Genomic DNA, 18,580 nt, shown 5'->3' on the forward strand with positions numbered 1-18,580 from the left:
GTCATCAGATTGTGGCAAGGCGAGCTTTAATAGGAAACACATTCTGCATCAAATTCCCGTGTATGCAGATGACATACTCCTATTTCTGAGTAAGTCATTCCAAACTACACCACAGTCAGAAATACTTATGCTTACAATTCTATTCTGCATTGGAAGCATTAAAATGAATGTCCTTCATTAAAACAAAAATGCTCCAGTATCTCTACTATGATCCCCTGCTCAGAGCCATAACTTTATTACTTTTCCACTACGGGAACTTCCCCCAGGCAACAGCGAGTTTTAGAAAACATTTTCACTGCAAAAATGACGACAAAATTAAGTTTGGGTAAATTATTTCACCCCCACCAAAAGTACCGTTTGGCAACTAGAACTGTTAGAATCAAATGAAGTTTTTTGTTTTTGTTTTGTTTCTTTCAGCTACAGTACCTTTTAAAAAGCTACATCTAGTATATTAGCACAGAATTACAATTAAGAAATACTGACAATAAACGTTACTATTGATGCTAAGGATGAAATCTTGCTGGAGCCAGAAACAATGCTCGGTATGGCATCATTATTTTTTAATAATCTGCTGCATTTTATCCGCCTCCTAACCAAGAAGAGTGCGTTTTATGGAGTGAAAGAAAACTACATTTAAAAGCAGACCATGCTTTTTCATATCTCAGGGGACTAATTTAATATTTCTCCTTGAAGAAAAGGTTTCACATGCTTTTGTTGAGAAAGTGCCTATTGTGTAATTTTTTGAAATATTATTTAACAAAAGAAATCCTCCTTTATAAAATGATAAAAACCCCAGTTCTCCTTAAAATGAATGATGTCTCACTACGATAATGTGATATACAGTGGGGCAAAAAAGTATTTAGTCAGCCACCGATTGTGCAAGTTCCCCCACCTAAAATGATGACAGAGGTCAGTAATTTGCACCAGAGGTACACTTCAACTGTGAGAGACAGAATGTGAAAAAAAAAATCCATGAATCCACATGGTAGGATTTGTAAAGAATTTATTCGTAAATCAGGGTGGAAAATAAGTATTTGGTCAATAACAAAAATACAACTCAATACTTTGTAACATAACCTTTGTTGGCAATAACAGAGGTCAAACCTTTACTATAGGTCTTTACCAGGTTTGCACACACAGTAGCTGGTATTTTGGCCCATTCCTCCATGCAGATCTTCTCGAGAGCAGTGATGTTTTGGGGCTGTCGCCGAGCAACACGGACTTTCAACTCCCGCCACAGATTTTCTATGGGGTTGAGGTCTGGAGACTGGCTAGGCCACTCCAGGACTTTCAAATGCTTCTTACGGAGCCACTCCTTTGTTGCCCGGGCGGTGTGTTTTGGATCATTGTTATGTTGGAAGACCCAGCCTCGTTTCATCTTCAAAGTTCTCACTGATGGAAGGAGGTTTTGGCTCAAAATCTCACGATACATGGCCCCATTCATTCTGTCCTTAACACGGATCAGTCGTCCTGTCCCCTTGGCAGAAAAACAGCCCCATAGCATGATGTTTCCACCCCCATGCTTCACAGTAGGTATGGTGTTCTTGGGATGCAACTCAGTATTCTTCTTCCTCCAAACACGACGAGTTGAGTTTATACCAAAAAGTTCTACTATGGTTTCATCTGACCACATGACATTCTCCCAATCCTCTGCTGTATCATCCATGTGCTCTCTGGCAAACTTCAGACGGGCCTGGACATGCACTGGCTTCAGCAGCGGAACACGTCTGGCACTGTGGGATTTGATTCCCTGCCGTTGTAGTGTGTTACTGATGGTGACCTTTGTTACTTTGGTCCCAGCTCTCTGCAGGTCATTCACCAGGTCCCCCCGTGTGGTTCTGGGATCTTTGCTCACCGTTCTCATGATCATTTTGACCCCACGGGATGAGATCTTGCGTGGAGCCCCAGATCGAGGGAGATTATCAGTGGTCTTGTATGTCTCCCATTTTCTGATGATTGCTCCCACAGTTGATTTTTTCACACCAAGCTGCTTGCCTATTGTAGATTCACTCTTCCCAGTCTGGTGCAGGTCTACAATACTTTTCCTGGTGTCCTTCGAAAGCTCTTTGGTCTTGGCCATGGCGGAGTTTGGAGTCTGACTGTTTGAGGCTGTGGACAGGTGTCTTTTATACAGATGATGAGTTCAAACAGGTGCCATTCATACAGGTAACGAGTGGGGGACAGAAAAGCTTCTTACAGAAGACGTTACAGGTCTGTGAGAGCCAGAGATTTTCCTTGTTTGAGGTGACCAAATACTTATTTTCCACCCTAATTTACGAATAAATTCTTTACAAATCCTACCATGTGGATTCATGGATTTTTTTTTCACATTCTGTCTCTCACAGTTGAAGTGTACCTCTGATGCAAATTACTGACCTCTGTCATCATTTTAAGTGGGGGAACTTGCACAATCGGTGGCTGACTAAATACTTTTTTGCCCCACTGTATATAATCATTTATTGATAGTGTATACAGTAGTGAGTAGACATTTTATAGATAATGTATTCATACCGGAATTTTTTTTTCTTCTTTCAACAAAGCTGTAAAAATAAAATTGCAAGAAATATAGCTGCAAACATATGCTAGTGGGATTTCATACATAAATAGAGTCTGTATAGCTTCTTTGTCAGTAACCAGCAATAACCTGGGTATTGCTTATTTTATTCAGCTTATCATTCAGCTCAAGCTTTTTACAGAATCAATACTTTTGTGCTGTTGTGCCGTCTATTGTTCTGACACATCTGCGTGTTTTTGTAACCTTTGTGCCTTTCTCTTCTTTTCTCACAGTTCTACCATGCATGCGACCAGCCAGGTATTGTGGTGTTTTGCATCATGGAGTATGATGTTCTGCAGTTTTGTGACTTCCTCGGGTCACTCATGTCAGTGTGGGTCACCGTCATTGCAATGGCTAGGCTAAAATCCATCATCAAACAGGTATGTGTAATTCTGAGCGAAGCCTGTTTCTACTGATACTCAGACTGGATATTTGTTTTCTTTCTATAAAACTGAAAAGTCCTGTTGTAATAGAAACTTTTCCCTTTATAAAGATAAAGATGAAAATGTAAGGCTTGCATAGTGATATCAACAGTTCTTCGATACATTGATCTCAACACAAATGAACTGAGAAAATGCATGTCATCATTAACAGTGCATATTTATAAACACACTAATTTTCTCCACTCTAGCTGCAAAGTAATAAGCGGCACTTCAGCCTGGACACATGAAGTGCAGCTTAGGTCATACCCTTTTATGTGGAGATTATGTTTCTAAATGGATAAACAGCCATTTAGAAAAACAACTCAGCCTGTCACATTTGCTACTTAATAAAATGTTAGTCGTAGGTAGATGTCAGTAGATTCAGACATCCGGAAACAGACGTTTTCAGACCCTGATGCCTTTGCACTCTCCCAGACCATGAACAAAGAGAGATTAGATTAGATTAGATTAAAGGACTGAGAGGCTGTAACGCTATAAACGAGCACCTCATATGCCTCAATTTTCAGTCATAAATGAAAAGATCAATGTGTTAAAATCAGCATTGCATGGCACTAAATTCTCTGGTTGCTGACATATTGCGTGGGTAATGGTAAACACTAACAGGTGCACCTTCTCCATGGGTCACTCCCTGGCTGCATACCAAGATGGAGCAGTCTGAGGGAAAGTGTGTGCGTATGTGTAAATGTGTGTCCATGTCCATAAATGAGACAGAGAGAGGGGGGAGAGTGGAGAGAGGGTGTGCGGTAGGAGGAGGGTGGGGAGTGCATGAACATCTGCTGTCCTCTAGAGTTTTCATTTTTGCTTAGCGCTGCAGTACGCAGTCACTAATCAAATCGCACATGTCAGGACTGGCAAGTGGGACTTTGTGCGTTTGTGTACTTGAAAGAGACACTGAGTGTGTGTATGTGTGTGTTTGTTTGTATGTTACACTAGTACTAGAGGATAAAGGACCTAAGAGCATGGAATATTGTTTGTCTCGCTGTGTAGTATGCGACTTTTGGACCCGCAAAGCTCTTAATGTCTCACAAAAATGTTGGCTGAAAATCATTTTATGCTAGTTCACATAAAGATTGAGCACCAGCAGGCATGTTAGTCTCAACTTGGTGAAAGTTCTGGATCACAATTATGAAGATAATTACACTTCATCACATCTTTGTAATTTTGCCCCTTCCTTACTGAACAGTTCTGAAAACATTGTTCTCACCAATGTAATTGCACTGTAGGACATCAAACATGTTTGTTCAGTCAATCAGAAAAAAATAGCCACATGATTTTAATTACTAGTAGCTAAATAGGTATGCCTGAAATATCTGCTGCAAATAGAAGCGCTGTTTTCTGTTTCAGTGTTTGATGCTCCAAATTTTCTGTTTCCGTTTGCTTTTCATGATATGAAATTAAACCGATATTATTCCTAATATTTGTAAAGTGACTTCACAAATAATTTGAAAATTTGAAAATATACTATAGAATGAATGAGTATGTAACCTTGCTAATAATTTAGCAGTTATTAGCAGTAATCCACAGGAATCTTAGTACATCAAATGTCTGTACAACCTTGTAAAAATGTTTTATATAGGCATATGTTAATATATTACTGGTTCCAGCATTATTTAATTATGAAATTTTTATTTAAAAGATGATAAGTTGACCTTTACTTAGCTCCACTTCATCACATACTGTTTCCTTGGCCGTTATATGACACCTCAGTGTGGTACGGTCATTAGACATGCACCAATACTATATACATTAAATCTGACACACTATATATCTTATTAAGCATGAAAATATAAGTTGCAGATAAAAATAGATTGTTATTGTTTTTTTAGAATTCCTGCAGGCTCATTTGTCACTATGCATTCATGCCTGCATGCAATGCATGCTTGTTTCTGTGCCACTGTGTGATCCACCAGAGCAGCATGACTGATGACTGTTGCTGCAAAGAGTCCTCAGGCTGCACCATGCTGCTCCTTTCCTCCTTGGTGTGTGCCAATTAGTTCTATTCTCCTGCAGACAGGTCATCTCTTACCAGCTCAAAAATCCCCGATTCCTCCTCACATTGCCTACTAGACCCTAGGCATTCTGGATGGGCTCAAGTTCTCCCCGAGCATGTGTAGCACAGCTTATTGATTTTTTTCATTCTCACTTTATCTCTTTTATATCCTGTGGCTTTATGTCCAGTTGTGAGCTTGGCAATGAAATAAAATAAAATAACTGATTTTATATATCATGTGGCTCTATTGTTAGCATTTTGTTTTCACTGTTTTATTGGGGCTTTCAGCTGTTTCAAAAGAGGTCTAGTGTATTTTTCTATAAGCACTTTAAAATACCCATTTTGAGTTCACCTGAACTCTGCAGTTATTTTCCCTACGGGTACATTAAAGTGCTTGTATATTTACATAATGAGAGGCTTTTACCTTTTGGAGCACAGACTTGCATGCTGTGTGCTAAAGGTAGCTTGTTGTGGCAGTTAACAATGCAGTAAATAGCTGCCATTATTTTATATTTTCTTGTTTTGAATAGATAACATGAACAAATACTTCTATAGTGCCTCAAAACCATCTGTCAATACTGTCAAACTGTCTATGATTCTCAACCGCGAACCTGTTTGTTCTTTCATAACATGGACATCTTTAATAATAGCTCAATGTTACACGTAAACATGCAACAGCAGACTATTAACTGAAAACTAAAATTTGTAATATATTATTGTGGTGACTAGTAGAAAATAACAACATCCAAAGCCTTGTTGAACTTGTTGACAAAGCACAACAACATTTCTTTTAGTAAGGCACTTATTTCTGTGGAGCATCACAGCTATGATCTCCAATAGAACTTGATGGCAAAAAAACACGTGTGTTAAGAAAAGTATAACTCTGAAAGCCAAATAACAGGATGTCAGCTCAAAACAGAGAAAACGTGAAAGTATAGTCCACACATGAATCACCTGATGGTTTAGAGATTTGATGCAAAGCCATTTTTCCTATATGTATGGAAAAAAGATTACAGCTTTGCCACACTGACAATAGTCTTTACCTCTCCAAAGGTAGAGTTGTGCTATCGCCTGACCGCACAAATATGTTCTTGCTTGTACATGTAACAATGCTGACTGTGTTTATGGAGGGCAGTTATTGATCCATGGTTTTTTTTTTGTCAGGTTCTGTATCTGCTGGGGGCGATGTCTCTGTCCATGGCACTGCAGCTGGATCGTCATGGTCTGTGGAACCTGCTGGGACCCAGCCTGTTTGCTCTGGGCATCATGGCCGTGGCATGGGTAAGAGAAAAATGATCTCCTTATTTATAGGAACTGTAGAGAAACAGTCTAAAGCGATAAATAAGTAAAAATAAAAATATGATATGATATAAGGTAAGAACATATAAAGTAAAATAAAAATGTGGATATTACAAGTATCACACTAAAAATCTTTATCCAATATATAAATAACCTTTGAAAATTTATAGTGGGCTGGGTAAAAAAAATTTTCTTGTGCCAAAATGTATTTTATCACATTATATGTATGCTTATTAAAATTAAATTAAACCTGTATTAATCAGGTGTAAAAGCATTTCTGCTTGTATTTATAGGGTGTAAAATTATTGTGCAATAGGAGATATTTTATTTTATATTTATGCACAACATGAAACTGTTACTTTAATACATAATTTGTGTTTAACATTCACGCTGGTTCAGACATGCAAATAAAATGCGTCTCCACAGTCCCTCGAGTCCCTGATGATAGTAAGTATAAAAGGATTAAATCTGTCATGTAAGCTAACATAGGCTTGGAACATGTGCATGCATAAAAAACTGGTGGTTTTCTGACCAATGAAGCTATTTTACATTAGTATTGAAGGGGCTTTAAAAGTTTTGCAGCCTGTGGGTATTAGTCATGGGTTGTAGTTCCATTATAACTCAGCTTGTACTTTCACTGACTCTTCTTCGAGTCATAATGTGCTCCCTGAACTGAGAAGATAAAAAATAATAGTCTTTCAGGCAAGGTTCTTGTGGAAAAAAAAGCCTTTAACACCAAACCTCTGACATGAGTTTGAAAACAAGGTTTGTGGTTTCCTTGGAGAAAGCTTTGTGCTGAATAAAGTGTGGGAGTTGTAGCTCTGAGAGTTATCTATCTGCGAGCTGGAGGATCCTACAGAAATATTGGAAGACGAAGTACTGTTTAATTCCACCATGTAAACCCTGCAGCTTTAGCACAATAAGTAGGAAAGTGTATTTTTTACTATTGTCAAAAATATCTTCTTTCTAAATGCTTTAAAATAAATCACTGCAAATGTATGTAAAGCTACCGGCTTTCAATATTTGGCTGATTTTCTTTAGTCTTTGGCTGATTTGTAATTCAATTATAGATGGTTTGTTGACATATGTTATTTGACGAGTGGCAAATGATATACTGTGACAGTGTCTACGGACTGGAAGTATAAACAGAGACAGATAATCTCATCCTCCCTTGGCAAATGAAACAACAGACTGCAACCTTTCCATAAAAGGCAGTTGAATCTCATGCTAATGTTGCAGTTTTTAAAGATAAACCCGGGATTCTGCTTTGATTACCTGACACTTAATAATTTATCAGCGGTTCAACAGCGTATGTCTGCATTTCAACATTCTCCGCTCCGTACTCCAACTCCGAGTCTGAGCACTGCACATTTTCTACAAGAGCCCTTTCATTTCAGCTTGTCATGTTTCTGCAAAGCTTGGCATTCTGAATGTTCTCAGACACAACCGAATTAGATCAGTCAAGCGGAGGGCACAGAGCGTCTGCTGCTGTGCAGGGGTGTCATTAGCAGCAAGAGGAAGGGGGGGAAGTTCAACTCTGTCAATGCCAAATATCCCTAATTCTTCAAACTAAATGAGGTCCCTGCCTCATACATAAAAACACAATCCTGGTCTAGAATTATTTGGCTTAACCACAAAAGTATGCAAGGATTTTGCATTCTTCATTGTTAAATGCATACAGAGCCGTTTCGTGCATGTAATTACTTTTGTCATTCACGACCAGCTTACGTTTCCCCTTATATTGTGTCAAATTCTTCATAATAACCTTTTGAGAAAGAAAAAAAATCATTCAAGCAATCAGTGTTTATGAAGCGATGAAAATAGAGACTGAATGAAATTAAATGTTCATTTCTCTTTGCGCTGTAATAGAGGCAATCATGGGACACTTATAGAAAGCATTAGCACATATTCTCAAAAATAGATTTCATATCCAGCTCCAGCAAAGAAACATAAAAAAGCAGATAAAGCATTGACAGGCACGTCACTAATCCATCAGCTGATCCAGATGATAGACTTTTTCTGCGGCGCTAGGCATGAATACAAAATTTCATACAATAAAACCACAAGAGATTCACAGAGAATACCATCGCTCTCCACCTGCAATAAAATAGAGATGTCTAGTGGTCCCTCGCTGAAATCCCACTGGTCTCAGTTCTTTAATGACTCTCCCTGTGTGATCTCCCACTTCAATATGCTCTTTCTACATAAAAAAGTTCATTAAATTAAATTAGTAAGACCGTTAAACACAAGGCCTTGGAGATCAATTCATGTGGAAAACAAACTATGATCTATGAAAATAAACTTCACTATATAAAACACTTTGTGGTTTGCTACGCGAGACTCTGCTGCCTTTGACACACATCATGCTGTTAACATGTGAGCATAAAAGAAACACACATGACAATGTGTTCAAACACGTGTTTACACACAGCCCTGGGAAGCGCACATTATAACTCTGCTTTCTAGTCTGTGGCGATGAGGTCAGATACACATGAATACAAAAATAGATTTTTTCAGGTTCTTAGTGGTTGTTGCTAGGGTTATATTGGTTGCAGGCACCACAGCACATATGGGAATAAATTAAGTCTTTTTCTTGGTCTGTAAATGGATCTCAGTAAAGGATTGGCGCTGTGTTTTTTTTTTGCATGGAATTTCTTTTGGAAGCTGTCATTTCCTGTATGAAATTATGAGTGGGTATTAAACTGTTCCCATTGGAAAATGTTACTTTGTGAGCTTTCAGAAAAAAACAGGTGTAAATAGTGATATTGATAATCTTTTTTTTTATGTGTCTGTGGACCTTGTCAGACTGTGCGCACCATCCGGCGTCGACGTTGCTACCCGCCCACCTGGAAGCGCTGGGTGTTCTTCCTTTTCCCGGGCACCATGATTGCCACATCTGCCGTGGCACTCTACGCCTTTGTGGAGACAGAGGAGAACTACTTCTACATACACAGCATCTGGCACATGCTGATTGCAGGGAGTGTGGGCTTTCTCCTGCCACCTCGAGCCAAGCCTGATGCCAAGGTGACCCCACTGAAGCGTAGGCGGGGCTGTGGCTATCAGCTGTGTGTGAATGAGCATGAGGAGCTTGGCCTGGTGGACCCAGGCATCATTTCCATCAATAGCATCTGCACCAGCTGATAAACTCCCCACTGTCAACCTTTTACCTTAGAGACACTTCATTGCCTTCTTTTACTTGGGAAATTCACACACGGGAAATTAAGCCACAGAACTTGAAAAAGCAATGTAAATACTTTAATGCCGATGTGACACTATGTATTTCTTTTTTTCTGTTGTTATTGTCATGGTAATTACTATCAATACAAATGTAATTATTATTATTATTATCTATAGTTAAAGTTCTGATGAATTGTGGGTGTACAGTGACACACTGTTGTTTGTGAATATGTATTTAAAGTCTAAGCTGAAACACTGCTGCTACCTGACAGTGACTGTAAAACTGCTTCTGTTAGTTATTTATTGGTGGTCTTGTACAGTAAACAGGCCAATTATACTATTGTAGGGGTACAGATAAGGGGAGGGATATGGACGGACATTTAACAAGGGCACGGCTTTTCTGAAATTCTTTTGGAATATATATCTTTTGCACTGAGACACAAAAAATGTTATTCTGTAAATTTTTATAAGGATATAAATTACAGTGGGCATCACAAATGTAAAACCTAGCTGTCATGTGGAATGTTAGACTGTCTTTTGCAATGTACTGCTTTTACACGAATGTGCTGATTGTTCTTGAAAAAGAACAGTTCCAAAGTCCAGTTTCCTGTGCTTAGAGAAGAGAGGAGGCAGGATTACTTCAGAGACCTCAAACCAAGACCTCACCTCCCTGCTCTTTTCTGACAGGACCTGTGTGACACCACATTCATGAACAATAAATGTTTTCTTTCTTTGCCTCAGTATTGCTTTGCTTCCTTCGAAGCTTTTAAACATAGTGCAACTGGCAAAGCCTCCCACAAAGACATCGTAGTGCAATTCCTGGCCCTAATGGATGGCAGTGGTTTTCAGACAGTGAGATGAGATGTTGTCAAAAGCATCCTCCCAGGAATAGAGCTAAAGATAAATAATTCTCCTACAGAGCGGGAGCATGAATGCCGCTTCAGTCCATACTGTTTATATGTAGACTCTCTTCTTATATAAAGAAAAGAAAAGCTGTGAAAGTTTTATTACTGTTTGCTGTATTCCTTTTAGGCATGATCCATCAGTCGTTCTTCAATATTTATCGTTCTGGGTGGTTTCAGGTTTTTGTTCTTTTTATTTCAGAATAGATTAAATAATTTATTGTTTTGGCAGGTGTACAAGTGAAAATTGTACCTGGGCTTGATAGCCCTCCAATAAGATATGATCACAGTGCTCAGAGTGAGAGACATTTTGAAAGTACGCTCATTTAATCCTTTGACTGATACAGCATCCCTGTAGCTGTTAGCTACAGCAAAAAAGACAGAAAACCTGGAATAACAGTTTTACATCATATTAAATAACCAAATATAAGAGTTCTTTGAGTCTTAGCTTGATAACCTACAGTATCAGATGTTTTTTACATGTAAATGCAGTCAGCTGAGAGTTTAAAAGCAAAGCAGTTATATAGTATATTAGGTTATTCTCACTGCTGTTGCCCTCATACATAATATCTATTTACCGTTATACACTTTCATGTCTTTGGACCTTAGACTTTATATAAAGATAAATATAGCCTCTGGGGAGGCAGAGAGCTAGCTGTATAAAAACACAAGTCCAATTGTAAAGAAGTCTATAAGAAAATGATCCTAGTTTTCACTTGATTTGTGGCCTCAGTAAACACTTTTCCTGATGAGTTTTTAATCACCATTGCCAGTTTCAAGGCTTCATCAGTGCCTGATCCTCATTTTGTACATTATGATCCTCATTTAGAATAAAATATATGATAAAGAAGGGAATGCTTTAGAGTGAAGGCTATCTCATGATTATGAGCCTGTTACTCAGTCAGAAGACATTGTGAGACCATGCAGTTATCAGTTCAGTTTCTCCACTGATTGCATTTTCCTTATGTGATGTTTCCCTTATGTGATGTTCACATTTTGATACCTGGCCAACTTTAGCATTTTGGGTCTTTTTTATTCAATTTAGTCATAACAGTCTGTAAAAATACTTAACATATGTTTACTTTGTCCCAATTCCAAACAATTCATCTCAGTCTGTAGTTCAGCTCCCATTAAATAAATAGCCTGTTGGTGCCAGCATATAAACCACACAAGGGACAGAGTTTTGCTCTGTGTGTTGCATACTTAGTTCATGCACTTTATCTATCTTTCTGTCTATCTTGGACCCACACACCTCTTACATGCTTCTGTTGCTCCTTGATAAGGAGGAGAATTTATATCAAGGAACATCTCACAGTCAGGATGATTTTCTAGATGCCATCTAGGATATAAAGTTAAAGATTTCACGTCACACCATTTGCGCTGGCCCTGGTTGCATCGTGGTGGCAGTCATGCGGGATGGCTTATTTCTTGGGCATGAGGACCATTCGCTCTCACCATTTTTGACATCCATTTCCCCCCCTTGATGGCTGCTGATGGGACTGTTTGGGAGCAAAATGATGGTCAGTCTCATCGGTGTTTTCAAACTCACTGTTATACTCCGAATTAATGATCCTGCTGTAGCTCACTTGATTGAGTAGGTGAGCCATATATTGAACATTAGAGTCCTTACCACAGGACGAGTTTGAGTTTGCCCCAGACTGTTTCCTGTATTTTAAACCCCTCCTCTCCCAACCCTGCTGTCCAATAAAGAAGGGTTGGGATCCAACAAAGGCAAAAGGACTCTGTACTGAAAAATCTTCTTCCAGACTTTCTCTTTTGTCTGAAATCACAAAGTTCTCTTAGAGAATATTTTCACCATTTTGATTGAAAAGCAGGCACAGGCACAGCTACTTGTTGTTTCCTGTCCCTGATTTACAGTTGTGACAGAATGTGAAACAATACAGAGTAGTTCTCACAAAACAGAGTGTAAAATGTGCAGGAATGCAGGAGCAGAGAGTTGGAGGGTTGGAACACAGACACACAAGAAAAACACACGTTGTATATGTGCTTATATTATAATTTATATGTCCTTTTCCATAAATGCGACAAGGTGTCTGAGGTTGAAATGATATCAAATCACATAATGTTTCTTTTGGTAAGCATTGGAAACAGGTCCAACACCTGAACACCAAACAAGATTAAGACTGTTACTGGGCATCTAAAACATTTATCATCAGTCAACAGAGTCACACGTTAGATTTTTGGAAACTAAGCTAGTACTAGCATTAGCTCCTCGGTACTATCTCGTGATCCAAATATGGTTATGTTGAATTTTTAGAAAACAAACAAACAAATGCCAACAGCCAAAATGTCAAAGAAAAGGTTTCAAAAGAATCTCTGAAGTCTATTAGATGATGTCACTGTGGAAATGTCCATCTTTTATGTACAGTACATGTGCCCGGCATGCAAAATGTATGAGATGAATTCTATAAGCATGCCTGTCTCTGTTGTTTAACTCCACCTACAGTATGTGTGAACGGAGGATTACCAGAGCTTACCAAAGGAGACTTTCATAGCAACTGGAAACTAATATTTCTAAAGAAAACCTGCCACCTGATGTTTTCTTTTTGGTTATTTTTTAAGGCTACTTCCTACACATGACCTCTTCTATTGTTTTAAAATGTTAACTCGCCTTATTAACAACACTTATAATTGAATAACAACTCTTTTTTTAAATTCTACCTTTAAAAGCAAAGTCTTTATTTACAGCTGAAGATAGAAGATTCTACTAAAGCCTCAAACTACTGCAGCTAATTATTTCTCAAGTGTTTGTGTGTGTGTGTGTGTGTGTGTGTGTGTGTGTGTGTGTGTGTGTGTGTGTGTGTGTGTGTGTGTTTGTGTTTGTGTATGTTTTTATGTTCCAGCTAAATAACAAGACTAGCATATAGTGCAAGGAAATCAGCAAACATGGCAATTTGTCCCCCGGGAAGGTCCATGCAGAATTTCATGGCATACAGTTACATTATTCTCTCACAAACTGAGGCACGATTGTGCCCATTAACAGAGTTGTGTCAGGATATGTCCAAATAAGACCTCCAAAAAATCATAAAAACACATGTTTGTGTGTTTGTGTCTGAGAGAGACTATTGAGCTTTAAAATATAACAGAATGAGGTCTCTGAAGGCTATATAAAGTCCTTACATTGAATTTTCTTCTCTTTGTTTGAAGGTAAAGGCGCAGGAGCCCGATGTCTACACTGTGTTGCTACGGTGCTATTAAATAAGAAACAGTATCAAAATGACTCATACAGTTATTTATGCTTAAAATGTTTGTTGAATCATATTTATATTCATATTCTTTATATAGAATTTCATTAGGGATTTTTAAATGCACAAAGGTACAGCCCACATATTCCACACAACCTAGACAACCTATAGCCTTTGCTGCACTCGACATCTCATCAAAACATCAAAGCATCCTTTTTTTTCTTTTTCTGTATTATTATTATTTTAAGAATTTAAGAGGCACTATTCTTAAAAAATCTTGTTGGTACTGAACAGGAAAATAAAGTGCCTTTAAAATTCAAAATGAAAGAGTGGTTAAGTTAACACAAAACTTTGTGAAGCTGTGTATATTTCAGGGCATTTTCTCAGTCACTCCCTTGCCACATCAATGAAAAGCCAAGAAATGGAAATTCATGTAATAAGAGACTCAATATTCCAAGTGCAGAGTGCACCCCTTGGCGGGAATAAAAAGCCTCAGACTGTACTTAATGAGACAAATTAGACCAAAATGACAAGGTCTTAGATATTGAAATTTCAAACACTGGATATTCTTTTACTTCCATCACACATGAAATCAAAGCTGCAAGAGGCATCTTTGTATTCATAGATTCTTGGCTAACATAACAGGGTTTTTATTACTTTAAAACATCTCCATAACCTACAGTGGGAGAGCTATTTAGTCTTCACTTATTTACATGGCTGTTCCAAGGTTAGTTTCTGCAGTTTGAGGATGCAAAGACAAAGTACTAGGAAATTTGACGAAAAAAATAAGATCTAGCGATCATGCCAAATATCTCTGCTTGCTATTTGGCTAACAGAGTCATGTTTTCAAAATGATCCATTCATTTTCTTAGCTGCTTTCTGATTCAAGGTCATGAGAGGATGGAGCCTGTCCCAGCTGTCACGGTGGAGAGGCAGGGTACACCTTGGACAGGTCTCCAGTGTACTGCGGGGCGAACGCAGAGAAGAAGACAATCTTTCATGCTCATGTTCAGTCCTACGGCCAATTTAGATCCCCCAATTAACTTGATAAGTATGTTTTTGGACTACACAGTTTTTGGAGTATATCCAGAGAGAATCTCATACAAATGATTCCAAGCAAAAATTAAATGAATAAAGTGCACATGCAGCAATCTTATGATTTGGACTGACTGAAAAATGATTGCCTGCTGTGCTATTTCATATTTTCCAAAGCAATGCAACCTAAACCCAAAGGTGCCAGTTATCTCACTTTCCCCCCAAATATACATAAACGTTTTAAAAATATGGAGTTCACAGGGTGTTTTAATTGGTAGATGATGGTGGCACAAACTGATTTTTTAACATATACCCTACGAAGCATCAGCATGTCTATAGGCTCTCCATCAGGTTCAGTTTGAACTGATTAATGTAATGACTTTTGTTATGATTCTATTGGATTTTCATTTGTAAGAAATCGACAATAGTTTCACTATAATGAGCACTTTTCCAGCTATAAATTATAACAGATACACAAATCGTATGGAGAGCATAAATTTAAATAATGTGTTAAAACATTAAAAATAAAAATGAATCATGCAAACGGCACAGCAGTGCAGAAGATGTGAACATAAAAACATTACACAGAGCTAATAACATGAGTCAATAACACGAAGAATATGCATATTTGAAGGAACGAAGAAAAACTCCTCGGTGCCGTACAGGGAACACTGCTGAAACGATTCAACTTATTCAAAGCACATTTTTATGTGTTTTGAATGCACCAGCAATAACAACAGTTTAGCCTTCAACTTTACTCATGTTAGAAATTTTGACCTCGGTGTCAACAGAGCTGCACATCGTGAGCATCCCAAAGTAGGAACAGAAAGGCAGTCTGAGCACAGTTTATATACAAGGTCAACACAAAGATGCATAATGCGGTCGAAGCAGTTGAAATGCCCGAGGGCTCGTGACTAAGTAGCTTTTCGTTCGGAAGGGTTTAAATTTAAAAAAAGTCAAAAGAGCGAGTTAACCCACAACGTCATGTTGGTCAGTCTCCAGTGGTTAAGATGTCCATTGGGTAGGGGTCATTAGGTCCAGTGTCTGTTCTGCATGACTGCATAGCAACCAGGAAATGAGCCCATTTTACAGAACCAGATTCACTCTGGGGTGCAAATGCTAGCTCGTAATGATGTTAGTTTATTAATAAAGAATGTATTACATTTTGAACAGACAAATTCAATCACAGTGAAAATACACAAAGAAAATGTTATTCTTTCTCATTTTTATTCTTATTTCTATGTTTCACTGACCTTTTCATTGAGGTCAAAGCTAGTGTTCCTGTGTAACCATTGGGGGGGAAACATTGACTTTTCCAGCATCCTCATCACTGTATCACTCACTTAAATTGAGCTTGAAACAGTAATGAGCTTCATTTTCCTCATGAGCCACACATTCTGAATAAAGTTGTGATTTAAATATAAATGAGAGATTAGTGTATGTCCATGAGGGAGATTAAAAGTTAGGAAAGAGAGCAGAACTAGTGATTAATTTGTTACAGCTACTGTGACTCTATCAGTTGGAGGAGGAAGAGAGCCTCTTCTTTCACTGCAGGAGCAAACAGTACGGAGACTGCAGGGAAAGTTGAGAGTCTTGAGTTTTATCTCAGCTACTGACCTCGGGGCAGCAGGTTAAATACTGAACTGGGGAACAAGTCCACAGTATTAGGTGGAGGGAAAAGAAGTCAACAGAGTTTCAGACCTCTTAAAGGAACACTGTTTGACACTATTTTGTCCAGTCCCTATTGGCAGCCCATTTTACCGCTACTGCCTACTGGCCACCTGTGTGCAGGCAATCAACACCCATGCCAAGTCCCAAAGTGTTTGTTTCTGCTGTATTAAATATTACATGTTGTTATTCACATACACTCACCACAATAGGAAAGAAAGCTGATTTAAGTTATATTAAACGTGGTATGGTTCTTGGTGCGAAATGCACTGGTTTGAGTATTTCAGAAACCATAGTTAATGTCAATGCTCTGAGAAAAAAAATGCCTTGTTGGTGCCAGATGTCAGAGGAGAACGGCCAGATTACTTCAGTCTGTCAGAACTCAAATAATGCCTGCATCCATGCAGAAGAGAATCTCTGAAGATGCAATGCATCAAACCATAAAGCAGATGAGCTACAGCAGCAGAACCACACCAGATGCCACTCCTTTCAGCTAAGAATAGCAAAGTAAGGCTACCGTTTGCACAGGCTTACCAAAACTTGACAAAAGAAGACTGAAAAAATGTTGCTTGGTCTGATGACAACTTCCAGGTGGTAGGGTGAGAACTGTAAACAACATGAGTCTTCTGTTGGCTGCTTCCACCAGGAAAACACAGCACATCACAAAGCTCAGATCATCTCAAACTGGTTTCCTGAACATGACAGTGAGTTCATTGTCCTCAAATGGTCTCCACGGTCACCAGATCTCAATCCAATTGAGCACCTTTGGGATGTGGGACAACAGGAGATTTGCATTGTGGATGTGCAGCAATTGTGTGATGCTATTGTGTCGATACAGACAAAAATCACTGAATGTTTGTAGGAGTTTGTTGAAACTATTCAGCACTGTAGACTAAAGGGAGCTAGCAAGGTTTACCAAGGTGTACCTCGGTAACACTGGGTAGTGTCCAGTGAGTGTAGCTATATATTATTCAGTCTACAGCTTTTCCAAATTTTATGGTAGGTTGTATTACTTCCAAGCAAATGTCCATTAATTCAGTGGGGAATAACAGGAGACTCAACACATCAGATTTTAATTCTCTTGTTAGAAATCTGAATTTATTTTTGTTTTTATACAATGTAGTTATCGTGATATTACAATACCGCATGCACATACAAGTACTGCCATCTGTAATCTACAACAACTGTTTTATTACTGATATCATGCATTATAAAATATATGATTTTTGATGAGTATGATATTGTCAGTGGTTTGGTTGCCAGCCATTATTGTCATTTGCTACTGTAAATAGTTTATTACTTTATTGTAGCTTAATGTCCTCGACCATGCATCTTGAATTCATTTCTTGTCTTGATTGAGTGTTATCAGCTTTGTAGCAGTTCCCCTGTCATGGTTATTCCCCTGCTGCTCATGGTTATAAGAGACTGCTGTATTCAACATTTTAATAAACAGCCTAAACAATGCTGGCTGGGTGTGATTGATCACTATAGGAGTCACAGTCACGGTGGCCAACTGCTAGCTAAACCATAGAACTGAAAACCACATCACACATTCAAAATAATAGTGAAGCCTGAGGAAATTATCACAATGTTACTAAATTAATAGACTAAACTTAATCCTTTAGATTCCCATGTTTCCTTGTGCTTACTCCGAAAATACTGAATTACAGTGTAACAGTTTTTCACAACATTCTCACACAGCTTTGTTCGGTCAATGCTACATCTTGAGCTACTAGTGCATTTTTTGAAACTAGTGAAAATAACATGTAATTAGTTATATGCATGTAAATAAATGTGCAAAACAAATATATGGTTTGCTATTATCACCTAATATTGATAACTCTTCTGGCTTATTATAAATTATAACTATAACTTTTTTTGTATTTTAACTCTGATGGCAGAGAGTGCGTTTTTAAATATCATCATATTTCTTATCTCCAGGTAAGTCCAGTGAAGCACGCAGTGTTCTCTGAAACTTTAGGTTGAGATTTATGAAATAATTTGCTACAATAGGCGCACATGATTGTGCACACATGCAACAGTGTAAGGTAAATTTCGACTTGCATCGATTTGAATCATAGTGTGTATTCTTAATATAAACTCTACTTAATTATGTCACTGCTATGATCATACTTGGTAATATGAATTAAATCTATATGAGAAAAAATGTGGCGTCATTATGATTTGGCATAAATGCTTTTTAAAGACCTGTTGCATATTTCCTATCATTTTTTTTAATTCCATAATCCATGATTAGCCTGGTACACAAGATTTGGAAATTGCCTGCAAGCCATCAGCCTCAAGTA

The 18,580-nt window shown here is 38.2% G+C and overlaps 1 protein-coding gene across 1 annotated transcript in view; it reads left to right on the forward strand.

The window, feature by feature from the left end:
• tmem8b (transmembrane protein 8B) overlaps nt 1–10,204 on the forward strand; it is a 36,073-nt gene extending 25,869 nt beyond the window's left edge. The window contains exons 11-13 of the mRNA XM_004546933.5: nt 2,788–2,934; nt 6,152–6,268; nt 9,092–10,204. Of these exons, the coding sequence (XP_004546990.1) occupies nt 2,788–2,934; nt 6,152–6,268; nt 9,092–9,427 (600 nt within the window). The 3' untranslated portion in view covers nt 9,428–10,204. The remainder of the gene's footprint in view (nt 1–2,787; nt 2,935–6,151; nt 6,269–9,091) is intronic.
• The last annotated feature ends 8,376 nt before the right edge of the window (nt 10,205–18,580 follow it).

The sequence above is a fragment of the Maylandia zebra genome, linkage group LG12 (genome assembly GCF_041146795.1).
Source record: "Maylandia zebra isolate NMK-2024a linkage group LG12, Mzebra_GT3a, whole genome shotgun sequence".
Taxonomy (NCBI): Eukaryota; Metazoa; Chordata; class Actinopteri; order Cichliformes; family Cichlidae; genus Maylandia; species Maylandia zebra.